This window comes from Pieris rapae, chromosome 10 (genome assembly GCF_905147795.1).
Source record: "Pieris rapae chromosome 10, ilPieRapa1.1, whole genome shotgun sequence".
In the NCBI taxonomy this organism is placed as follows: Eukaryota; Metazoa; Arthropoda; class Insecta; order Lepidoptera; family Pieridae; genus Pieris; species Pieris rapae.
Window position 1 is genome coordinate 2,585,328 of NC_059518.1, and position 26,795 is coordinate 2,612,122.

General features: G+C 32.3%; 4 protein-coding genes across 4 annotated transcripts; 3 read left to right on the forward strand and 1 right to left on the reverse strand.

Annotated features, from left to right (window-relative positions):
• Window positions 1-702: 702 nt before the first annotated feature.
• LOC111000110 (developmentally-regulated GTP-binding protein 2) lies at window positions 703-6,322 on the reverse strand. The gene is made up of 8 exons (XM_022269460.2): window positions 6,002-6,322; window positions 5,456-5,616; window positions 4,837-5,007; window positions 4,505-4,648; window positions 4,213-4,320; window positions 3,713-3,870; window positions 2,553-2,679; window positions 703-2,064 (listed from the first exon to the last, which is right to left on the reverse strand). Exons 1-8 carry the CDS (start codon window positions 6,063-6,065, stop codon window positions 1,903-1,905), a joined length of 1,095 nt encoding a protein of 364 aa, XP_022125152.1. The 5' UTR covers window positions 6,066-6,322; the 3' UTR covers window positions 703-1,902.
• Window positions 6,323-7,581: 1,259 nt separating this feature from the next.
• On the forward strand, window positions 7,582-10,097 carry LOC111000125. Its single transcript, XM_022269480.2, has 7 exons — window positions 7,582-7,726; window positions 7,912-8,109; window positions 8,356-8,513; window positions 8,838-9,035; window positions 9,589-9,682; window positions 9,754-9,993; window positions 10,039-10,097. Exons 1-7 carry the CDS (start codon window positions 7,582-7,584, stop codon window positions 10,095-10,097), a joined length of 1,092 nt encoding a protein of 363 aa, XP_022125172.2.
• A 614-nt stretch (window positions 10,098-10,711) lies between these two features.
• LOC111000139 (probable RNA-binding protein 46) lies at window positions 10,712-14,774 on the forward strand. Its single transcript, XM_022269493.2, has 6 exons — window positions 10,712-10,961; window positions 11,561-11,679; window positions 11,873-11,964; window positions 12,206-12,501; window positions 12,687-12,952; window positions 13,207-14,774. Exons 1-6 carry the CDS (start codon window positions 10,806-10,808, stop codon window positions 13,376-13,378), a joined length of 1,101 nt encoding a protein of 366 aa, XP_022125185.1. The 5' UTR covers window positions 10,712-10,805; the 3' UTR covers window positions 13,379-14,774.
• Window positions 14,775-15,587: 813 nt separating this feature from the next.
• On the forward strand, window positions 15,588-23,206 carry LOC111000163. Its single transcript, XM_022269521.2, has 5 exons — window positions 15,588-15,727; window positions 20,211-20,367; window positions 20,590-20,709; window positions 20,856-21,603; window positions 21,716-23,206. Exons 1-5 carry the CDS (start codon window positions 15,683-15,685, stop codon window positions 21,891-21,893), a joined length of 1,248 nt encoding a protein of 415 aa, XP_022125213.1. The 5' UTR covers window positions 15,588-15,682; the 3' UTR covers window positions 21,894-23,206.
• Window positions 23,207-26,795: the final 3,589 nt, after the last annotated feature.

Below are 26,795 nucleotides of genomic sequence, written 5' to 3' on the forward strand. Positions count from 1 at the left end.
TTTTCCATGGAGAAGTCAAGTGAGGATATATGTCCCTAATAGTTTCACTGAACAATGTTTTACTACATTATACTAAAGGTAAAGAAAATAAAAGATTTGTTTTAGAACATTATATAATGCAAATATATACAAGTGATATTTTTTCTATGAATAAAAAATCACAAATCCTATGGTATCCTATGGCTATGCCCCACTGATGTTTATCCTAAATGTAAGAGAACCTTATCATTTAACATTACTTTACTTGTTCCATAATTGGTAAAGCTTAATCTGACATTAAAAGGCAGTCTCTTGAAGGATGTTCAGTTGATGAGTCCATTTATGCAATTATAGCAAATCAAGGAACATTTATCCAATTAATTTCGATACATTTGTCTTATATTAACACTACACTAGCGCCAAAAGCTCTTAATGTTGGCTGATGTTAGCAGCACAGCATTTAACATATGATATAAATTTAATTTTATTGCTTTTCATCACACTTTCTAATGAACTGGAAGGTATCTACATGTCAAATATGTATATAGTTTTATTAAATGAATGTGAACTGAACAGCCAATTAAATTGAAAAAGTGAAATAATAACTAAATAAAAATATTAAAATCACTGTTTTTTATACAACATTTTCACAAATTTTCTGTAAAGTTTCTCTCAATTATTTATGTAAAGTACCACCCACTTTGATAGTTGAAATGATAATAATAAAATAAATAATCACTTTATTTAAACAGGAAACCACATAAATTTTGATAACTCAAACGTTCTTAGATTGGCTAATTATTGCTATTTTACAAAAATAGTGTATTCTACTCCACACCAAATGTTAAAATGAATTTATGCAATGTAAAATCCTCCTCCTGTCAATGACTGAGGGACTGGACATTGGATTCAGTACACTTAGCACTAAATGTTCAAATAAAAAGGTAATTAAACAATTTTTTTGAAAATGATGACTTAACAAGTCATGTATCATAATCTTTATTAAATCTTAGTAATGCACTAAATAGTGGCTATCTACAGTATATATCTTGCTTTAGACATGCTTGCTTGCTAAAGAGAACTGATCTGAAAAAGTTTGCTTTGTACAAGTGTGTTTGTTTAGATATATATGAGATTTAAAGGTTACATGAAAAAGAGTTAAATGTGTGTTGGTACATGGTATGTAAATATAAAATATATGGATATAATATTTTTTTAAGTATATTTGGATAATGCATTCTAATTCAATAAAAAGCCATCATTAAAAATAATTTAAAACTGTCCCATGTTTTGTTTTCTGTAGATAATTTCAGAATGGCACTTTTATGCTAAATGCCTGAATAGATTTATAAGTTATTTTTGAAAGTGAATAGTAGGCTGATATGTATTCTGGAACATCCATAATGAATTATATACACTTCAACGTTTACTGCATGAAGTGTTATTAGTCCCAGCACATAGATTGGTAAGTTTTATGCACACATTAACAGAATAAAATTAAGAAAACAGGTTTAAAATATTTCACTCATTTTGTTACAGAGGTATGACTCCCATATGTCATATCCAATTGGAATCACAGGTTTGTCTGGTATACATGGTTTGGTTAATTATAAGGCCATAATCTTCTATTTATTTCAGTTCCCTGATTGTTTTGTATTATGCACCAGTATTGTATTAATAAATTAACACAAATAACGTAATTTATAAAACTCAAATATCATATAAAATGTCAAAATCAAACTTAGCTTATTAACTCCTATACTAATTATTAAGGTGTTGTCATAGGTTTTTTATGTAACTAAAGAACAAAAAAGATGTTGAATTTTCGGTCTGAATATATTTAAATTCCGCAATAGTTAGCATAAAATAATATTTAAAGGAAACCCCCAAGTACCCAAACTTACAGGGGCAGTATACATGGTGTTACTTCTTGATGAGCTGCACAACATCCTCGTCTTGAACGGTGTGGTGGATTCCAACGCGCTGGGGAGAGTATTTGGTGCTAGTGCCCCAAACTAGAGCGTATTTGAGCTGAGCAGCAAGAGTCCGATGAATAGAATGGCACACATGTTCTATTGTAACACCCTGTAAAATACTTTTACTTAATTTGCTAGAATTTAAAAAAATATAACACCTTTTGTTATACTGCCACTATGCTGTGATAATAAGTGCTATCCAATCAATTTTCTCAAGATGCCTAATTAACTTAGGAGGAAATACTAAGTAACATAGAAGTGAAGTTTAGTTATCATATAAACATTTACTCTGTGACTTAAGGCTTGAATCCTTATCCTACTATTCTTAATAAAAGAGAAATCGATTTTACAGATATATAGGCCCAAATTTTTATAAGCATTTCTGGTCAGTCAAATATATCAAACTTTAAATAAAAAAATACATCAGGAACATATTCCAAATTTCATAGCAATATTGAAATAACCAATGCCGATTCAAAGTCGTCCACAGCCGATTAAAGACTTTAATACTAGAGATATACTTTAGAGAAAACAAATTTTAACTTAATCTTAAATCTCTCTTTTTTTGGTTCCATTAATTATATCTCATTTGTATACCTTTCTCAAGATAAGGCCATCGTCAAAGTCTGGTGGCTGTCCCGGCTTCTTGGTGTACACTCGAATTAGGGCGAGATATTCCCACAGTGTCTCCAGTAGAAAGTCCAAGTTCAGCTTCATGTTACAACTGGAATACAAGAAATATTATTACGAATTTATTGCTTATTTGTAACTACTCGACGACTTAAAAGCGGCGACACATTTTTGACCAGAACGGTCCAACAGAAGACTGACTTTAAATAACAATAGGCAGGTAACACGTTAAGAAGCACTCAACGTTACTATTTATAGTCGCAAAGACTGATTGTATGATTAATTTAAAAGAAAGGTATTCATGTATGTAACATAATGTACACTTATGAACGTAAAAAAAGAAATATACATTAAATGATTCTAATTTTACATTTACTGCCAGTTCTCAAATCAAGGGCGTAGAACAGAAGAGAAGAACTGGCAATAAACTCTCCGCTACTCTTTTTAATCGCCAAGTTTTTTCTTTTACACAACGTTTGTAAGGAGCTGCTACCATTACACATGTTCCATATGACATCTTGAGTAATAAGGAAAAATAAAATAAATTAAAAATAGATTTGTTATCAGCAGGAGGCATTGTGAAATAGGAGCATGCACTTACATTCTCGTGGGAACAATACGCAAATACATTCGTGTCGTGTGTCATACATAGTCGTATGGGAATGTTCTATATTTTTATAAATCACAACCCATTTTTATCTTTGTTAAATGTATATATTTCTTCACAAACAACGGTAATTAATTTATATTCTTAAAGAAACGCTCATAGGAAAAAATACATGCTCACTCATCTTAAAAGTCTGTTCTGAGTGACGTCTGTTTTATTCTTTACTTAGTGTCCTGTATTTATGTTGACACATATATCAAAATCATATAGAAACTACTACACCAAACAGTATGTACATTTTTAGTGCGTATCGTAGATACGCTACAGTCGAAAAAACTAATATCTCGCCTGTCGACGTAAACGGTTTTGAAGGTATTTTTAGAAAATTAATCTTGCTAATTAACTTCCTACACCCTACCTGGGTAACATAATCTCATTTATACAATTTAAATAATTATTCTGAAACTTATGCATTCATAAAAGACTGAAATGCAACTAAGTTTACCGTTACTGGCAATACCTGACAACTATAGAGTTAGGCTGCCTCGCTATCCTGTCAACCTCTTGAATAGATATCTGATCAATCTTGTTGTAGACGTAAATGCAGGGCAGATACACTCGATTTGCCAGGATGACATCTATCAGTTCATCAGCTGTACAGTCTTCTCGGAATAGCACCTGGAATTTATTACCCATATTTTTATATTTCATAGATATTTAGATAGAATTTTTTTATTATTATTAACGTCATCCTGGCTTTGACATCTTTACTTAGCTTATAATATGCAAAGGTAATGTTACATTATAATAGTCAAAGAATTTTAAAATTACTCCTACTATAGTTTTGTTTTTTTTTTAAATGAATTTTTACTCAACTCCCCTGCCATAGTGTCCAGGGACTTTATATATCTCATTTTACTATAGCTTTGTTACAAACATACAGAAATACACTGGTAAAACATCTTAGTAAAATTACCACAATGCTAATGAATATATGTTTTAATATTTTTTTAAATTTACCTCTGCATTAAATATTTTATATTCATGTAAAATCATTTGCACCATCTTTTCATCCACCTTGGTCAATTGGCAGGTCGAGTTAAACGATAAACCTCCACCTTTCTTTACCTGTAACATATTATAATATATTTATTAACAGTAGAATGTATAAGGGGTAAAGTAGCAAACCTTGAATAATTACCAATTTATTGTAGTACATATGACTAGTGATATGTTTATAATGTAATTTATCCGTTTGGTTCTTATGTTTTGAATTAAATTTAATTATTATTACTATTTTAATTAAAATTACCTTGAAATAAATATTTGGTTTGTTCTTGTTCAGCCGAATTCCAACACTCTCCAACTCTTTCTCAAGAAGTTGTCTATGCACATAAGGCTTTGTGGCATCTAACATCATAAGCACCAAATCAGCAGTACGGGCTACTGCTATCACCTGGGTTAGTTAAAAGTTTAAATGAGCCTCAGAATCTTAAAAATATCAAACATAGGGTTAAATTTTTAAGTGTAGTTTAATATTAATTATTAACATGAGGAAATTGTAACTGATGAACACTTCTATCTATTTAAAAAAACAGCAATGGTGTTTAGTATAATATATTTTAAATACAATAAAATTCATACCTGTCTACCTCTACCCTTGCCTTGGGCAGCACCTTCAATGATACCAGGCAAATCCAACAACTGTATGTTAGCTCCCCTGTACTCAATGACCCCAGGAATACATGTAAGGGTTGTAAATTCATAGCTTGCTGCTTCCGAGTGTGTATGAGTTAATGTTGACAGTAGAGTTGACTAAAACCAAGAATAACAACATGTAGTTTAATATTCTGTATTTATATATATGTTTGATAAGCATGAATATCTGTAATAAATAAATGACAATAATTTTATTTTAAGAACATTACAATACTTAATAAGTAAAAGACTTTTATTGACCTGCAATATTTGATATTTACATAAAAAACATTTCCTCCTTATTATTTAGTATTAGTACTAAATTTCATATTGTAATCCTGAGTCTACTTAAGCTTTAAATTAATATTTAAAACAATGGTTAAAGTTTACAATTCAATACCTAACCTAACAGAACTAGATAATAATTCGTTTTTTGGACGCTTAGATTCGTACATACTCAGTATAATCAAATTCAAGGTTTTGAATTGTAAAACCAACCCTTAATAGAAATTGCAATAACTTTACTATCACTTAACTTCTAGATTTAGAATTTTTATTATCTTACCTTACCAACAGATGGGAAGCCAATCAGGGCTACTCTAGCATCGCCTGACTTTAATACATCAAACCCTTCTCCCTTGTCACCACCTTTTTTTGAAGGCTCAAGCAACTGAGATCTATACTTTGCTAGTTTTGCTTTCAATAAACCCAAGTGATATTCAGTAGCTACAAATCATTAAATATTATTTAGAAATTTTATCACATTTAGGATAGGGTAGGACAAAATAAAGTTAAGAAATAAGTAGTAAGTTTACTAGAAAATGTTTTTACTTAAGTAAAAACATTTTCTAGTAAATTAATTTGTCTAGACAAACTGTAACTTACTAAAAATATAGAAATGTTTAGCATTGTTTGTGATCCATAGAAGCCCATCATTAACCAATTAGTAAGTTAGTTAACTCTACAAAATTGTCTACATTTTGTACCCAACAAATCCTATCTTGCAAAACAAAACTATTTTCTTAGAAAACAACATGTATAATATAACCTGTAACCAAGACAGTTTATAAGCAATACTTGTTATTAGGAGCAAATATCAACACAATATTACCTTTGTTCTTTTGAGTTCTAGCTATTTCTTTCTCAATTTCAGATATCTTTTCCAAGATACCCATTTTCTTACAAACTTAGCAACAAACGTAAAAAATCGTGAATAACTTTAAGCACTATTTAAATATCTTAGTTATTGGTATATAGCGCATAGAACATTGCTAATTAAGGCATAAAGTTGGTTTAAAGGCATACACTATTTTTCATAATGTATCTATCAAATTTGATAATTAATTTGTATTTCTGGATATTTCACGAATACACTGTACACGGCGAGTTAGGTTATCTTTTTGTTGACAGCCAAGGCCAACACTCAACTATTGTGCTGAATATTGACAAATGATTTCTTGATGACGGTTCCTAGTCTAAACTCGTTGTGACATAAAACTAAAAGGCTTATTACACCACGCGATATTCAGACAGTCTTACTAAGAGGCTTATTACACTATGCGATATTCAGACTGACTTAGTAAGACTGTCTTAAAATCTAATTAGCAAGCTCGCTATTACACTAGACTGAATACCGCATGCTAACTCATTTTTACTCATTTGCAAGCGTACGTAGTCGGTGACGGATGTCGCCGTGCGACTTAAGAAACTACCTTAGAGTAGGAGCTGCCGAGTTTGAATGACTATTAAAATGTTATATTAGTAATTTATATTATTATATGTAATTTAATAGATACTCCATACATTCAATATGGCAATAAAAATGGCATGTCTCGGTACAAATCAAGAACAGAACCAGGCTGGCACACTTTAGTATGTTGTCATTAGAGAATCGCAGAAAATTTATTTAAATTTATTGACACATCGTTTGCAGCTAAGATATTCTATAATAAGATTGATTGTCCGAACCTTCTTTCTAAATTTAAGATTCATGTTTGTTTTTACCAATGTATCAGTGTGTCGAGCGTTGGCTAACTTTATCTATAAAAAATAAAAAACATTCCAAAGTACTTTTTTTTCTTGCTAACACGCCATGGTGCACGCGGCCACAGAAAACAAACATGTACAAACGTCTTTGCTCTGCGACTGCCCCGCGCTGACTGAATGATTTAGCGTGCTAAGTCTTATTACACTACACGATATTCAGCAAATAAGCCAGTAAGCACCGCCGAACCCATTCGGTCGGTCTAATTAGACAGGCTAACTGGCTAAGTCTTATTACACTAGGCTGAATCTTAGTAAGACTGTCTGAATATCGCGTGGTGTAATAAGCCTTTTACTAAGACAGTCTGAATATCGCATGGTGTAATAAGCACTTAAGCTAAAGCTAAGGTTACTGATAATCTTTTTTCATTCATTCTTCATCAATTATAAAAAGCAGACCGTTTTTGTGTATTATAAATAACAGTCATAAATTTTTATTTAAATGGCACTAAAATAAAATGTTTTTCTTATACATTTGTACAAAAGAGAATTTTAGCCCAGTAAAAAAATATTAAGAGAACTAAACTACTACTACGATAAATTTTAAATATGACAACGATTTTTTTGAAATAAAAACTTGTATTTTAATAATATCTGTAATAACAAGAGAACCAACTAGATATTTTCATGGTACATTAAACACAAACAATGAAATTTCTTAATCTCATATTGATAATAAATATATATTTAACTTTTTACGTCAAAGGTACAGAGCTGCATACCAAGTCTATAGAAGAGTTGGAGGTTGATTACGAAGACGAAAAAAATTCGATGATAGCTATTACAGAATCAGGTTTATTATAATTCACACGTACCTAAAATATCTATTCCATAAAAAAAACAAAATATCACGTTGCTAAATGCTGATACTAATTATAGAACATTCATCAAAGTCAGCTATACCAGTCCCACTCTTCACCGGTAGGTTTTAAAAAAGGCGATTTTTGCACATCTCTCTATATTATTAATTTATTTTAGATGCATATATTAGCGAAGACTTTTACGATGAATTAGATAACCGACTCAGATTAGAGAACTCTATGAATATGATATTCTTTGGACCTCCGAACTCATTTTTAAGATTGGACTCTGAAACTATATTACACATTTTTGCACACACAAAAAAGCAGTTGATACCAATTTCTAGAGCACTGCTAGCTTGGGATATTATAACTGGTAAAAAAGGATATCCTAATATTTTTTTGCCCACACAGTTATTATGGAACATAAAAATAGATAATTCCAAAAAATATTATTTTAATTATAGTAAAGTAAATAATTAATGTTTTAATTAACTCCGCTTTGACCAGACCTAATTCGGGAATAATCATAGGTACTTTAATTAGTATTGTATTGAAATACTGAAAACGTTATAAGAAAATGAAATTAAATATTTTTTGAAACAATTCAATTCATTCGTAGATGGAAAAACTGCGGCTTTTTTACAAGGACGAGAATATTTAGCATTCGGTAGTCTATTAAACGTCGTTCCTGAAGAAGATCTATATTATGTTAATTTCGGTGACCCTTCAGTTTTTAAATATTTTTCGAAAAATGACTTGAAGATTAGCAGCCGTAAGGTACATTACATTATAAAACATAGTTATTATTTTTAATTAGAAAAAACACAATATGTATGATGATGATATGAAAAAAAATACATGTTTTGGCGGGAAAATACGTAAACTTCAAATTCTTAAAATATTCCGGCCTGACTTATAACCTGCTTATAGCGCCTTGTGTTATGTTTTGTAATTACTTTTTCTCTAGTTTATTCTGCTACACAGTATAAATCTAATGTACACATCACAATCAGTTCAATTGGCGCTAAATTCATATTTATTTTTATAAGATATTCAATATTGGATCTAACAGTCTCTGGGTTAAACAGAAAAACATTTCAGATAGGCGTCCTTGTTGCGGCTTATAGAAGGTACTATGGAAATATGTGGTATAGGAATGGGTCTCACATAAATGAACTAGGATATTTGTTGTGTGGTTTCCCGGATTTTGACTTAGCCAAAATATCACCAATAACATTCAAAGAATTAACCGTAGACGTACTTGGGAAGTTGCATAGATGCAGTGTCAAACAAACTAAGGTTTGTTTACACTCAGTAGGTATTAAGCATTCTTAATTGTACACTTTTTATGTTATAATAATTACATAAAAAGAGTGAGACGAAGAAAAAATATATGTTGCTGAACCCAGTTTTTTTTAAACTTTAAATTGCTAGTTTTACAAAATTATTTACTCTTAAGTGAGACAATCGGACTATAAAAGTACGCTTTAATATTATGTACATACAACAAAATTGTCTATTCTATCACAAAACGCTGGGGCTCTGTAGCTGGTAACGGAACATGAACGTTTTATCCGTGTAGGAAAAATATTTGTATCGAAAATAATTGCCTACGCGCGGTACCTCTCATGAACGAAACACACGAAAACAATATGGCAACATGTTTAAAATAAACTACACCTTACATGTTCGAAACGTGTTTAATTTGGAGCTTCACATGTTTTACAACGAGCGCGGTTCACCTTTGACCACGGGACATTATAGCGTAAACAAAATAAAGGGTTTCTTTTAATTTTAAAATTGTTCTATATCAGGAAGTAAGAACCTTTACAAAACGGTATTTATTTTTCAGACTCTATACAAAATAGCTACTCACCCGGATGCATACGGCGAACCATATAAGTGGTCTTCCCATGAACTCGGTAGACTCAACGCACTTTTCATATGTACGGTTAATTTCTGCAAGAGTAATTTTCAAATATGTTAATAACATAATTCTATAAAGGTTTATTTCTAGGTATACCAAGACAAGAAATAAGTGCTATCCAATTGGAAGCAATGACTGCTATTACACCTTCAGTTATAAAATTAATGAATCAAAAGAAGCTGGAATATTTCACTAAACAACAAATATTGCGAATGTCACCTAAAACTCGACGCATTTTGATTTTACGTATGCAACTTAAAAATAGTCTAGATACAAGTAAAATAACAAAAAAAAGTTGCGGTGTTCCGAATTGTTCCATCGCGCTTATAAGTTGGAGTTTCTTAGTTTCGTTACTAATTTACATTTGAATTTCAGTTTTAAAAAACCTTGTTCGTTTATTAACGCAGATAAAAATTGTTGTGATCATGTATTAATTTGGAAAAGCATTTAAATTTAAATTTTTCAAATACTGCTAATTGAAAAAAGTTTATTTATATAATTTTTAGTTAGGTAATATGGAATTTCAAACCTAAGTTATTTTCTGATTGTTATTCCTAACGGAAGTAAAGCGAAATACTATAAGGTAATTAACATTAAATTATACTTTATATTTTTTCTATTTACTTCTTATTTTTGCAACAAAATAACACAGAAGGTGGTTATCATAAACTTATTTATATTTGTGCTAAAAACTGACAACCTTCTTGCTTATTATTTTTTAATATTTTAATTCTATATTTTAATTCAAATCGAATGATGGGGAATATCCGGCGATGACCTTTATCATTACATATTATTACAAAATCGTGTAAATTAAGTTTTCGTAAAGTTTGGTACTATTTACAAAACTTTGATTAATATTTTATGAGTTTAATTTATTTAACTTAGTGAGATAAATTAATTATGCATATATTCCGACTGTTTTGTAAATTAAAAAGCTCTGTTTTGATTTAATCGTGTCAAGGTCATTCCTAATTTTTACCACCATTTTGTTTACATTAGCTGCTCTAGCGCCATTTTTTGTTTTAGTTGTGGATTGACTCGATGATCATTTTTTCTTTATACATCAACGAGTGAAAACGTGACGGGAAATATTTAATTTTATTTTAAGAATAAATTGATTAAAATCTATATTTATCGTAATGCCGTCTAGTGAAGTAAATCAGTATGAATTAGCATCTAGATTATTGTCTCTAACTGAAAATACGTCCTACACATTAACTCAAATCAATGGGCAAAGGATTTACAGAAAAGCACCCCATGCATGGGTCGGTCCGGAACCTATTAGGAAGTGTGAGGTAAGAAGTTGTAATATTTTCCTGGGTTATTTCTCTTAGTATTGCACTTGCCTGGTGGCGCCATGATGGCGCCTTAAAGTCTGGTCTCCGACGCCGATTTCTTGGAATACATTAGAAGATTATTCGTTAGTAATATTGAAAAAATGGATTTGTTATCGTTAACTGATGTGCGATTATTCTATGCTAAACGCGACTACGAATCCCTGGAAATTCCTTGGGACTGGAAAAATGGCGGGAGAAACTAACGCTTATCCATACCGAGAAAATGGCGCCTGGCGGGAAAGACATTCTCAACTTTTAAATCTTCTTTTTATTAGTCTAGTCATAGGTTATGTCCAGATACTATTGCGACAGTAATATACTGTTTTAGTATTATTTATTTTCAAGGCTAACTGCGCGTTGCATTCGACCACCGAACATCGTGGTATTAGTCTGAGTAAAAACGATGGATAAAGATAATTTATAATGAATCTTGTATAGTGTCGTATTGATTATCACGAATAAGATCTCTATATAAGCGTGCGAATTTCACGCAGAAGAAGTTGCCGTCGCCACCAGCCGGTATATAATATTATGGCATTATATGTTAATCTTCTCAGGTTTTCATTGGTCGCATCCCACATGACTGTTTTGAAGACACTTTAGTACCACTGTTCCAGCAGGCCGGCGAGCTATTCGAGTTCCGCCTCATGATTAACTTTTCTGGTTGGAATAGGGGGTAATTTTTTATATTCATAAATTAAAATACAATTCAATATATACTCTTAAAGTGTTTAAGGCAGGCTAAGAGAATACCACATTATTATTAGTCTTTCGAATAGCTGCCAAATAATATTTTTTCTCATGGCAATAGCAGTATGTGTATTGCATTAAACTGTTTTATTATACATAAACTTATTTCTATCTTGCAGGTATGCTTTTGCTATGTACACAACTCCAGCTGCCGCTAGCAATGCTATTTGCATGTTTAATAACTATTTGATTCGTCCATCTTGGCAGCTTGGTATGCATTCCTACCATACTAATTTCATCTAAAATATTCTATTAACGATATAACTTTAAATACATGAACATTAAATATATGATCTCATATAGTAGTTGCAATTTTTTATTGAACATATTAATATATTAGTCAATAGGTTAATTTGTACAGTGTAAAACTTTAATTGTGATTTAATAGTATTATTAAATTTTTATGAATTTAAATGAATGGTTCAGTAAAAGCGTTGCTTAAATGTTAACAGGTGTGTGTCCATCAGTGAATAACTGTCGCATCTTCATATCTCGCATCCCGTCGACCACTTCCTCAATAGAGATAGTTCGTCTGCTCTATGCTCTCACTGAAGAGGTACATGAGGTGCGCATCCGTCGCTCTGGTGGCGGTTGTGCTGCCATAGTGGAGTATAAGTCTCACCGCGGAGCTGCCATGGCGAGGAAGGCTTTAGTGGCTGCCGCATCTGCTGCTTGGGGCTCCGGTGCTCGTCCCGCCGTAGACTGGTCGCTACCTCAATCGCCGCACTTGTTGCGACAATACCGTGAGGTATGAAAAAACAAAATTTTTTAACTTGGTCAAAAATATAATTAGGGCTTTAGTGACAGATGACATGTAGGACCCCACATGGTCAAATTCTTGAAGTACGTACGATACATAAACATTTTCCATGATATTTCACATTATTTTGCCGTTGCCCTTAAAAAGAAATTCTAATTGCATCTATATATCAGGTTGGTCGCTGGACGCCAGAGCGCGGTGTGGAAATTTACCAACTGCGGGATGAGTTGGTTCCTGCTGCGACCGCGTCGTACACGCTTGAGCGCTGGTCTCAAACTAGGCGTCTCCTCATGATATACGAAGCTCAGCGTGCCAGGAGCGCACCAAATCTCGCTCCGGTCGCAGACCCGATTCCCGCTCCTCAAAAAAGCATACAAATACCACTCCAGGATGAAGCTTGTGGCCCGGAGATTAATCAAAACTATGGACTTATTAATAAGTAAGTGGAATGATATAAAATGCCCTAATTATGTCGTGGCAGTTTATCATAATGTGTTGGGTATCATTTGGCTCTTCCAAGCACTAGGCTTGTTACATATACAGGGAGATACATAAACATCTCATATAAAAAGCTCTGTTTTTCTATAAACTTAACTGAATTGTTTTTATTTAATATTTGATAATAAACAAATAGTTTAGTTGGACCATTAAGATGATAAGATAAGCACTTTTAAATTGTTAATTCATTCACAGCTGGTCTCATTCTTTGGGCAATGTAACATCCAATATGGGGTCCTTGAATCTCAATGGAACATATAACTCTTGGAAGGATGGGGGGGCCACAGAGAACAAAACTCTGGACTACAATCCTTGGACTACTCAGCATCCACTGCGAGACCCACGCGACAAGAAGCCACAGGAGTGAATAGCTTTGCCACGGGTAACTGTGTAATACATGCCTGTCATGTGGGTATAAGCATGGCCAAAATTTTATGTTATGCAACTTTAGTTTGCATTCAGATTGCCTGTTTGGGGAAAAATATTATTTATTACCTTATTTATTGCATGGGAAAAATGCTTATTGAATGAATCTCTGAAGTAGGAGCTAAACTGGATAATCTGATCTGAAAATTGGTTGATACAGCTTGTAACATCAGCCTGTTTTATTAACATTCTTTCTTAAAAAATCTACTTATTTTAAGAATTTGGTGTTTAATAATTGGGGTTTTTTATGAGTCAAACTAATTAATCAAATGCTTATAAATTTTTAACATCAATTTAATTTTATTGTAATTTTTTAACAATCATTGTCATAATATTGCATTGATATAAGATGAAATTGTTTAATTTTGTATTAGACAGTTACCCATTTGGCTAATTTTTCTTTTTTTGTGCATGAATTATCAATTTTATTAGTTTTAAGGCCAATCCGTACACTTTTTAGTTTTGATTATATGAAAAGATAAAACTATATTAAAAAGCGAATATAAGAGTTATTAATAACTTGTATACAAATTTTTAACCATTTGCATAGTGCCTTTTCAATATAGCTTACATAACTCTTTTTTATATTACAAAAGACAAAAGTAAAATATTTGTATTTTTATTAGGGATATTTTCTGTTCCCTAGATTTATGCTTGTGTATGGATTGGATTAGATTAGATAAGGCTTTTGTGGTGTGAGGGATAACTTACTAATGCCTAATAATTTGTACTAACAGACTTCAACAAGAATATTTTACAAAATATTTATTAAAATAACATATAAATAATACCATAGCAATTAGATATAACTTAAAATTTGAAATTTTTACGTCATAAAATCAAGATAGCCCAATTTGGTAAGTACAAAGTATTTTAAGTTACATCAATTTTTAAATTGAATACTAACAACGTCTAGGGATCGTCTTTTCTTCAGCAAATTATGTGTTTTCGTAATAAAAGTATAGTATCTCTTGCACCCACATATTTTAAGCTATTTAATTATTAATTTGAATTAAATGATAGGAATCTCGATTAATTTATTAAATTGCAGGATTTTATAATTCATCAATATATATTTTAAGACATATTTTAGAATGAATTAAGCACAGCAGACTATATGTCTAATATGTATTTGCAAAAATCTGCACCTTTTTTGATGTTTTTTCAATACATTATAGTTTACTATAAGTTTTAATCAGGGCCGACTTGAATCAATTTCAAACATTTTCTTAGCCAGTTCAGCTTCATGAATTTGAGTTTAAGCTGATTTTTTATGAATGAAATTTGTCTTGCTGTGGGGAATTAATAGCATGATGATTGATAAATTGATTAATAAATTTAAGTATAATGTTTTGGCTATTGGTGTTTTATTTGCTTTCATGTTTAATGGTACGACATATTTTAGATACGCACGCATGCTGTCTATTCGAGTTACTGAGCTTTTATAACACCTTTGTGCTTTCAATGAGCAATGTATTCATTAACATTCAATATAAATGTTTGGAGGTAAACCATCCTCCAATACGAGACGTATGAGTGACGGTCAAAAAAATGTATTTGATTTTGTCGTGAGGCACTACCGCTTCAAGAAATGAGCGCGAGTGCGTCGCCGTCTTTTTAATTGGTACAATCTTAAAGGCAGGCGACGCACTTGCGAGCCCTCTGGCATAGATTGACCATGGGCATATCACCTAATATTAGGTGAGCCTCCTGCTCGTTTGCAACGTTCTATACAAAAAGCTTTAGTCTCGACTAAATTTTCCAAGTCTGGATAGTGCTTAGCATGTTATTTATTTATCGCACAAATGGTTACTCCTAGATTTCTAGCTGTTTTTAACACATTAAAGTGATATAATATATAGCAGTGTAGGCGTCTAACCGAAACTCGCATTTAACGCCTGTTTTTTTATTAATTACACATTTACTAAATCATTTAATTATCAGCAAACGGTTAAAACCTCATGTTCAGATATTAGAATTTTTCCGTACTCTACGGGTCTGTTAATTTTAATATTAGGTATATAATAAGTTTGATGTATCAGTCAAATGTACATTTGAACAGAGATTTTGTCCTTCAAAATAGAGGATGTAAGCAAGCCAATGCGTGATTTATTGATGAAAACATGGTATTGACGATTGGTTCTACCTTAGAGGTCTAACTCAATGCCAGTCGGTATGCGTTGTGTTGCGCGCGCGCTTGTGTGGTGTAGCATTTTGTGAGTGACTTATGTGGTAGAGACCTGCGATGGCAATCTTCGATAAGTGGGTCGCGCTCAAGATTATCGAGTTCGTAAGTACTGATAGTGAACTTGCGTAATCTGATTAGCAAAAGCTTGTTTATTATGACATACGTTGGCTGGCCATACGGCGGTGTAATATTCCATTAAATAATATGAAGTGTTAGTCCCGTGACATAATGAATCTTGAAATGTTACATGAAATAATTATTCTATCTTTATTTCTTTTTATTAGGCAAGTGTCACTCCAATATTAATTTCTTTTCTTTGCTTATTTTGATGGACCATTTATATAAAAATATGGAAAACAAGTTGTACCCAAGTTAATACTATTGTACGTGTATCGTGTATTTGTAAAAAAACTATTTCGGGCTTAAATGCATAGTTAAATGGTTAAGTAAATGCAAATTGTCTTTCGTAAAATACTCGGTTTATCTTATCTGAACTTTCTACGTGTTAGTAGGTGGTAATTACTCAAGAAAATATTACGTACCTATTTAGAATATGACTTAAGTAATTTTACACTAAAGGCGACTAAATACTAAAATAATAAGAGATTTAGTAGATATTTCTTTTGTCGTAAGGCACCACCATTATGTGGAATCACTTAAGTATTTCCGAACTAATTTGACTTATGGTCCTTCAAGAAAAGAGCGAGTGCGTCTTCGGCCTTTAAGAATTGGTATATTTTTAAAAGCGGGCGATGCATTTGCGCATTGAGTGTCCATCACATAACAGCAGGTGAGTTTTTTGCCCATTTGTCCCAGATGTATAAAAAAAAAGTTTGCAACAGATTTGGTTTTCTATTTGAGAGAAATTTGTAATTAACGGTTCTCAAGTTCGATTAGACCGTTTTTAGTTTCAGATTTTTAATAACTTGTTATGTTGTTAATATAATTTGGGTCTTTACTACTTATAAATGAAATTTCACATCTCTCATATTACGTCCTCACGTAAATCTATATTTTAAGTAAATTTGTCATTACCAACAGTATTTTAACAACAAATTAAGTTTTGTAATTAATAATTTTGCTACTTAAGCTGGACACCATAGTTAGGTTTTCCTTGATTAGTAGGTACGTGACTGTGCATATTAAAAAATATATACAAGAAATTAATTGAACTAAGATGTCCACAGCCGACATTATTTTCTTTTTATCGATAAAATAAAATAAAAAAAAATAAAATACGTTTATTTTGGAACATAAGATCTTCTAGGTATCACTTATTCCACGTCAATCAATTCAAACTTGTAGGCATCCCTACTCATCGGCAAAGACAGAGGGTGTAGGCCGAGAGAAAAAGCCGGCGTAAAAAACTCTCGGTACTCTTTTATTCAGAGTTACGGAAATCCTACTTAAAAATAGACTCTAATACTAGACATCCTTAGGGCAGTGCCTGTAGGGAGATATTTAATAGTAAAAAATAAAAGTAATTTTTAACGTGTGGTAAATTAATGAATTACGAAATGAATAATTAACAAATATTTTGACAATTTTAAATGGTAATGTATCCCATAAAATTGCTGTTAATTATATGTAGTTACATAATCACACAGTATTTGGTAAATTAGACAGGATGTGTTGATACATAAACTTAGGTTGACGGGTTTTATTAAAATACTAGCTTTGGCAGCAGACTTTAATTACGTGAAAAATATTCTGCGCATAAACGAGTTTGTTCGAAAACATTGTACTTTATAATATGTAAAAAATAACGCGATAATTAAAATAAAAGATATTTAAATTGCAGGCTAACTTAATATGCAAGAAAAACTAATTGTATAAAGATTATGCTTTGTTTGTGAATTAAAATTGGTAATGTGTTTTTGAATAAGGTTGGGTAAAGTATAGCTTGAAAATATTTTTTACGTGATATAGGTAGCGTCTGTCGGCAAGACTTTCAGTCGATTTTTGATGGAGTATTGTTAAATAGTCAAGTTTACGACAACATCGTTTAGAACAACATGCCGGTTATATGAAACAAAATCAAAGGTCCCAACTGAATTCTATGTATTAGGTACTTAAGTAGAACGTCATCGCCTGTTACCACTCTATAGTGCTAAACAAGGACAACATAGGTTTTAACGACCAAATAGTCCTATCGATGTCGTTAAAACAGATTTTGACAGTATATGTATAATTTTATTTCATTGCTTATAATTTTTTAATCGATTATAAAACACTTCGATCAAGAATTGGGCCTAATAAACAATTAAAGACGACTGTTTAGTTTATAAACATACATTGTTCATTTACAATTGGAGATGTTAAATATATGCGGTTAAATGTATGACACATAAATTCACTATTTTAATACATGCACCGCATTTATATGTATCTTTTGTATGCATAGTTGAGATCTGCGTCTGATCTAGAAATACGTATATATAGTGCTACAACTTTGTGACTTCGTATGGCACAAAGTTGTCGCACTATATATAACAAAGGTAGTTGGTACGAAGATTTGAATTTGAGTCATTTACGAGTTAAAAGTGAATTGAGTATTCCTGAGTAACCCCCTAGTCTGACTGCCAAATAGGGACATAATTTATTGCTATAAAACGACGTAATTAACTGATATACCACATTACAATAAACTCTCGTAATAATCATCCAATTATTTGACTAATAATTACACTAACGCTTCATTGAACAAATTACCTCTGAACTGTGACATGATTTCACAAATCGTCAATTAACACCACATTCAATTAGTCTGGACTAGAAATCGTTTTATAGTGACGTAGGTACTTAGAACTATATTGCAGGTACTTTTTGCGGTTTTCCTTTTGTTTTTTTTTTAAGACTATTATTATTTATTACCTGCATTAATCACCAACGCCAAGTTTTTTAATAAGGTTCTTCCGACACAGGGATCAATGAAACCTTGTTTAGCTTTTGGGTTATTGTGTTTCTTAAAGATTTCGTGGTATTTGAGAAAATATGTCATGTTATGTAACATGCTTGGACGCTACGTGTTTGTTCAATGTCACTCTCACTAGCCCTTGCGCAACATGTAGGTTGATGCGCTTGCGACTATTATATTAATGATATACAACCAACTGAACTAACATTACCTATAACATCCAAAAATGTATCCGACATTAATACAATCCTTTTACGCATTAATGTACCTACTCCTATTTCACCATGCCTCCTGCTGATAGAGGAAAAATCTTTGTTTTTTATTTATTCTATAATTATGAATTATTTAAGATGATGTTAGATGTCATGTGGAACATGGTGTAATGGTTGCTGCTCCTTACAAACGTTGTTTAAAAACACCTTGGCGATTTAAAAGCGTGGCGGAGAGTTTATTGTCAGTTCTTCTCTTCCGCTCTACGCACTTGATTTGAGAACTGGCTGGTAATGTAAATTAGAAGCATTTCATATAGGCAAATTTTTCTGTTTTTGACGTTCATAAATGTACATTACCCATATGAACAAATGATTCATTTGAATTTTAATTCAATTTCACGTAAAAAATACATATACGCATTGTAGATCCTCTGATACGCGTATAATAATTATGAAATACGTAATACCATACAAAAACACCGAAAACCACTAGCTCAGCACAGATACTCTGTAAATCAATGCCGATAACCCATCACTCATTTGTTTGAATCAGCTCAAGTAAGTATCACATCATCATAGGTTGAAATTTCAGAATCCTCTAGATTTTTTAATATTCGTGCGATGATGTCGCAAATTTGGAATTTCGTGGTCTTTGTGGAAGTTACGTGGTAAGCCCACTGCCAAGTCTCAAAGCTTAAACGGTCAAGTATTCTTGTTTATAATCAAGTAACGAATTCGTCAGCCATTGTATTCGTGTCTATTGTCTTCAACAAAATGATAGTGACATTTCCTTTCGGATTATAATTTGCTATTTATCTACTAATATTCCTTCATAATTTTATGACACGCTGTATAAAATGGCTTTTGTTAACTGCTGATCGAATCTAAAGAATTTCGTTCTTTTGTAAAAGATACACGAACATTTATTCGTTCGTATATAACTTGGCGTTTATTGGGATTTTTTTATTTACTAACCACTGCTTTACAATCAAACCATACTTACCATGCGGTTTTACTCGCGTAATGTATTTATCATCTACTCAGAAGTTTGAAACTTAAATTTAAATAAATAATGCATATTAAATTCGGTGGTGTTTAATCCGGGTGCTGGCCTAGGTTCCGGTAAAACAAAAATTATTGTTTCGAGTTGGTAGGCTATTAAGCAATAATAAGGCTTTATGTTATATTGGGAGGTTACAAGACATAAAACAAACAATTTATTACAATGAAACGTTCATTGCGTTCTGCGGGTCAAACCTTGAATTTGAATATCTTCATTGAGTAACAATTCAAAATTAATAACATATTGGTTAGTTGAGATTTTTTCTCCAATTTTTATGATTCTGGCTGTACCTTTTAATTTTGTAAAAAAAAACTTTAGAAGAGAATATAGGTTGAATCTATATGTTAGTTAAGAAAGTTTATCCATTAAGTATAAAGCCATACATTGTTACAGTTATTCTGCGTTGCATGCCTGGTTGCGAAGCGTGTATCGACTGACGACGAAGCACGACTAGCGTTATTATTACAAAAACTATCTCGCGAATGGTCTTTGCTAAATTCTATCACTTGGGACTCTTCAGGGAGTGCATTTGCTGACGCTACATATGGAGGTGAGTTTAACTTTAGATCAGATAAGATTTTTATCTATATCGTAATTCAGTCTAAAACTTTACAGGTATATTAAATTGTATATTAAAATGTTCTTTATCTGGAAGAAGATTCAAAACCATACAATTCGCATCAATTATTTTTTATCTATGGAATTCTAATTTTTATATAGGTTAAATAGCAACAATCTCCATACATATATAATAATATGTACTCTTAATCAGGATACGTGATCATCACATTTGGTCTCATCTTCGCTCGAGCCTTTCAAGAGATACCTAGAGGACGCCGTATATTGGAGGGAATTCTCCTCGGTTTCGGGTTGCTGTTTTTCTTAGTTTTGGGTAAGCATTACATCTAAAAAGCATAAATAATATATTTTATTATTTTCGTTTTAATGATTTTACATCAGCAACACAGTACACGGTAACCGGGAAGTGTTGTGTCAGGTCAACTGAATTTAAGTTAATAACGTAGATCTTTATTTTAGGTGGTCTAGAGCTAGCTTCCCTAGACGCAATCCCAGACACTCTAACCGTAAATGCAGCAGTTCTTGGAGCTCTCTCACTGGCGGTAGCAGCCCTTTTCCTCCTCGATTTGATGGGCCCCAGAGTCTACACCGCCACAAGGCCCTCGCAGACAGATAAAACAGAACCCGTGAAGTCACCAAAAAGCGAGAAGAAAGTCTCAATTCTGTCACAGCCATCGACGAATGGTCATCTACCAAACGACAAACAGAATGGAAAACTTCCAGAAAGACCAAAAGATCTAGATTTAGGTAAAGAAACTAAAAAGGCAGATACTCCTGTATTTGAATCTCCCAAGAGTGTTTTATCACAACTTGATGATTTAGATATTGATAATTTGGAAAAATCTAAATTCGGGTCGTTAAGAAATATTGAGGGTGGAAACTATGTTCGATTATCTGATCCCTTAGTTATTCCAGACCGGTTACACTACGAGCAGGAGCTAGCAAAATTTAATGAGAAGTATTTCAGAGATTATTTAGAATACGCGGAGAGTTTAGAAGGAAAAGGAAAAGTCGTAAAAGAGCAGTACTTACCTGAGCTGCAGACACCTGTGCTAGCGAAGGTAAAGACAGGGCGATTAAAGGACTTGTACGATGAAATGTCGCCGGTATATGAGAAGAAGAGACAGTCAAAATCACCTACTAGAGCTAAAACAGTTGCGACTCCCACTTTGCAGCAACTTGAAGACTACTTGAAAGGTTCTGGGAGGTAAGTGTTTTAGCCTTTAATAATCATAAAAACCAATTGTGCTAATTATAAAACTTCTGTTCAATGGTACTTTTGGGAGAATCTGAATTCTTATATGATAATAAACTCTCAGGTCACGACGTGCAGATACGCCAGCCATCTATCCCTTAGAGCGTATAGAGGAAAAAGAAGGGAACGACGAAGGAAGAGCTTCCGGAACTCCTACAGACCCAGGGTATGTCCAGTACACGGCAAATAGATGGCCAGAAAAGAGGGAGCTAAGAACACCAAGACATAGTCCAACGCAATGAACAAAACTAATTAGGAAGGATTTTTTTTAAAATTTGTACACTTATTAATAAAAAATAAAACAATCGAATTGCGCCCTTTAACAATAGTAATATGTCTCTTTTCACCACAGAGTAAACGCAATTTGACGGAAGGAGATAAGAGAGTTTAACACTAGGTTTTTAATAATAGGGAGTTCATTGATGCGTGTTAATTTTCATATATCTAACGAGTGTGTGAGAAATGTACGCGGATTGTATAATTGTAAGATATTTCATTGACATTTGAACTATGTTCAAAGCCTTTTTCTGATTCTAGTAGACGCTTTGTTTAGCGTATGTCATGTAAAATTATTTTGTTTTGCTAAGCCAAAGAATCATTTGTACACAACCGATTTGGTTGACATCTAAAGTAAGGTCGCGAACAAAGTAATTATAATGACTTTACTATTAGTCATTGACTTGATTAATTCTCTTGTGTGATAATTATCCGTCCAATGTCAGGTATATTCCGACATACATAAAGTTACCAGGTAATGTTAGGAATAATTGTTACATTTTTTATTATAACAAACCTATTGAAATGAAAAGTGTGTTTCAAATTTGCAAAACGGGTCGGAATAATTTTTTTTTATATCGATTTAACTATAACATAAAGTATGTACATATGATATATAACTAAAAATACGTTTTAAATTATTTTATAGCTGTAATGTGCTATCCATTTAAGAGCGATTAATATGTAGAGTTGAGCTGCAACTGTGTTGTTGAGTAAACGTGATGTCTCATGGTAATCAAATATATTGTTATTCATAAATAACAGATTAATGATATGTACTAGAATAATTCATTGTTCGAGGCGACATTTCAAGGCACATACCGCATCTATCTGGATACAGCACCCTTACTCTGTAGCTTCCAATAGCGATAGCTATACGGATCCCAAGGTTTTTGTTGCAAGTTCGATATCGTTCTCCCAATATCCGTAGCGATGCTTTATTGGAATCAGGTTTACTGTCGGTCTGACTATTAGAAGTTACAGAGTAAGGGTGCTGTAACTTGAATTAATTAATATAACTTGGGACACTGTAAACATACGCCACGCACTTTATTTTCATGGACGTATTTGTGATCATTTTTTTAAAGCTATTTATTATAGCTTCAAATGTTACCAAAAGCATGGCTTAGTTATTATTGTGTTCATTAAGTGCTCAGTATTTCTCGTAAAAAAGGATGTTATATTGTTATCAATGTGAAGTTCACACGATGTATTATATTTACGTAAATTAAGATACAATTGATAATTAGGATTACTTTAAATAAACGACTTTTTCAAATTTTGTTTTGTTTATGGGAAATCCCGCAGTTCAATGCTCGATAGATTAAATGGTCGGAGTTAATTTGAAGATAATAAGATAATGACAACTTGAGGACACTGCATGGTCATAATACCTAACATGTGAACGGAGGTTACATAGCGTGAGAATTTGCCACATTAATAGTAAACACAATGCTTAAAATATTTACTTATATTTTGAAATGTGATTGTATATAAGCATTTTATAAATATGTATTAAATTTTTAAAATAAACAATTATTTAAACTTATGATAATTACTTTTTATTCTTTAATAAAAATAAAATAAAATTATAAGAATAAAACGAACGTTTATTTACTATGCCATTTATGCCCATTCGAATAGGTATATCTAGCCACAAAATCAATTGAGCACTGTCAAATGTCAAATAACAAATCGAACTATGGTTTGAATTTTTTTTTTAAATTTTATTGTATACGACAATTTATTAAAATAAAATAAAACACGAAATAAGATTTAACAAAGAGATCGTAAGCCTTGCGTTTCTGAGAAAATCAACCCACGTTCATGTTCAAAGAAAATTGTGCAATATTTAGTGCTTTGCTAACGTGTGCTCTAAACAATTGGTCCCTCAAATCTATCAATGAAGTTAAATGCAGGGTTTTTTAGTTCAAGATCATTCATTAGGTTTCATACTAAATCCTTTGTAGCAAAAAAGAGTGTGTGTACTTATGTACGCGCGTTAGAAGTTACACTTCTTTGGCGTATGGAAAAAAATAACTAAAATGCAATAGTGATTAACGATAAATATTAAAATTAATCAAAAAGATTTTTTTAAATAAATAAATTATTAGGACATACTATTACCGTCGTATATGAAATCGATTTAAAAACACCAAAAATAATAAAATAAATAAATTAAATATTCATTTATGCACACTGTTCAATTATACTGTTACGAAACACGTGTTCTAAATATAGAATATACAATTTTAACATAGTTATCGATTTCCATGCCACCTAGACCTAACTTTACGATGTCGAATTTAGGTGTTGGTGTGCGCGCGCATCGTAAAAATTCACTCTCATCATTTTTCTCCATCGCGCCACAAGAAGTATAACTTCAAAAATTCTTATACGAGTATATTTATGGTATTATTAAAAAAAATAGCCATAATTATAACTGTCATACGTCAAAAACATATAGGACTTTGACGTACTAAAATAGTAGGACTACTAATGTAGTCTTGTTTCATTACGATGCTTTCGTTCATCGTATTAAGGGAATAACGAAGACATTATACATTTTGTTATTTTCACTGATTAATTTTAACAGAAAACATCCCACCTTTCTTCAAAATTAAGAAGATATTTCGGCTTTAATAATTTTAAGCATTATATAGGAACAAACATTCCTAAATTAGTTTTATCATTTATCGCGGGTTAAGTTCTCAGAATTAGTTTTTGTGCACAATAAAACACAAATATAATAATAATGTGAGACATTTGTTATGTGTTTCTCACGCTTGGACCTTGTTCTTGCACACGTTGGCAATTACGAATTTAATTAAATACTTGGGACGAAATTATTTAAACATAAGTATTATAATATGATATAAATATAGAAATAAAGTCTAGCCGTTTCAGTAACAATTTAAATTAAAATGCTTCGATCATTGGTGTAAGTTTGAAGATCCTATAACTAGGTTGTGAGTTATGCATATCCTTCTACTTTTCTTTAATGTTTTAAAGGCCTGCTAAGCCAAGTTAGTTTCGATGGGAATTGAACCCGTTATATAGATTGTCCGTTTACCAAGTGAAGCTGATAGCAGATTCGTTTAGAAGGGGAATTTCTATACGTGTTGGGTTATAATATAAGGTTCAGAATCTGCGAATCTGTAGGCATGGCAAGTCATGGCAGAACGGCAGAAAATACACCTGTATCACCTCGTCTTCCGTCGTTCCAGATCTTGCCGTGTTTAAGACAGTTTAAGCTTTGTACAACCACTGTGTAAAACCCGCTGCCCAGAGAAGTTTTTCCGAACTAATTTAACTAGGAGGACTCCAAGAAACAATACCAATGAGCCCTTTGTCATTGAGCCTTCATGGGTGGTATCAATTAACATTAGGTAAGCCTTAGTCCTGCCAATTTGCCCCCTGTTATTTAAAAAGAAATATTTGCTATTCTTTTACACTAAATACTGCTAAATACTATAATCAACCTGAACTCGCACGAGGTCTGTAAGTGGACATACACAATGTCGGTGTCGGTGGATAAGAGTGCAAAAGTATTTTTTCAACTTCATTAAGTCTCCCATTCAAACAGCCTTGCGAATTCAAACAAAGGACAGTTTTTACTCGCTTCGTGGGAACCGAGGCTCGCTCATCGCTACCTTCAGACACTTCCTTTTAGGGTTAACGTAAAATGAGTTACTATTGAACAACGACCTCAATGTGACTGAATCTTTAACATATAACTGAAAACGTCTTTCTTCTCTTGCGGATCTTGCGGAAAAATCAAGAGAAACATCCAACCCATCTTCGTAACAATATATTTACAAATTGGGACTAATTACTGACATTAAAATCACAGTATTTATCAGTAACAATGTCTTTGTCATTTAGACATGGTCAGTCTTAAATTTGTTTTTTCATTTACATAAAACTATTTGGCTGTAACCTAATTACCTAACATTATCACAAGTCACTGTATAATTCTATCGTTAGCCTATTTTTAGTGTAAGCTCATTTTAGAAGGCGCTAGTATGAAAACTGAAGAGTAATAATCGCCTAGAAACATCTGATTAATTATCAAGAGGATTCTTTGAGGGCAAAAACTATCAGCGGTAGTATTAGCTTAAGATATTTAGCACCCAAGACTGCTTTTCTGCTGAGGTCGTACAATTGATTTATGCAAACAAAACAACACGGAGAGGAAAGGTGGCCTTTTGGTAGGTATAGTAGATCGCTTACGTGTCTTAAATTATTAATAAAACAGATGTAGAAATATGTCTGTCTCTATCTTGGTGGTTTACTGGACTTATTGGTTAAATAAGTATGAAAAGTTAATTGAACTACCTTCTGCACTTTAAGTTTAAATCGAAGATGTTAAGAATGGTGCAAACAAAAAAAAAATACCTTCAAATCCATCACGTTGCTCCTAACATGAAAATCAACAATCAATTACTGTTAATGTAATATTATCTAAGCAAATCTAGCTAATAGAGGAAACCATCTTTCTCGTCAATTTCTGGTGGACCTTCCGGTGACGACACGTCACCGTGAAATAAAAGGAAAGTAAGCGAAACCTTAAACCAATATTATTTTTGAATTGTGAAGATTTTAAAGCATTCAGACTGATGATCACAAACCAACCATAAAATATTCGGAATGGAATTTGACGGAACGCATCTGTGTTGGAAGTCATCTGTGTGGAGAAAGTATGACCAGTTCCTCCAAGCTAGACGTACTTACGTACGTAAACGGACGGACATTCTAACCAAGGACTGGGCGGCATTGACAATGATCTAGTAATGAAGGCGGGAAATTTTAATTCCATGTAATCCAAGGTACAGCAATAAGTAGTAAAGGAAAGTAATAAAACCTGA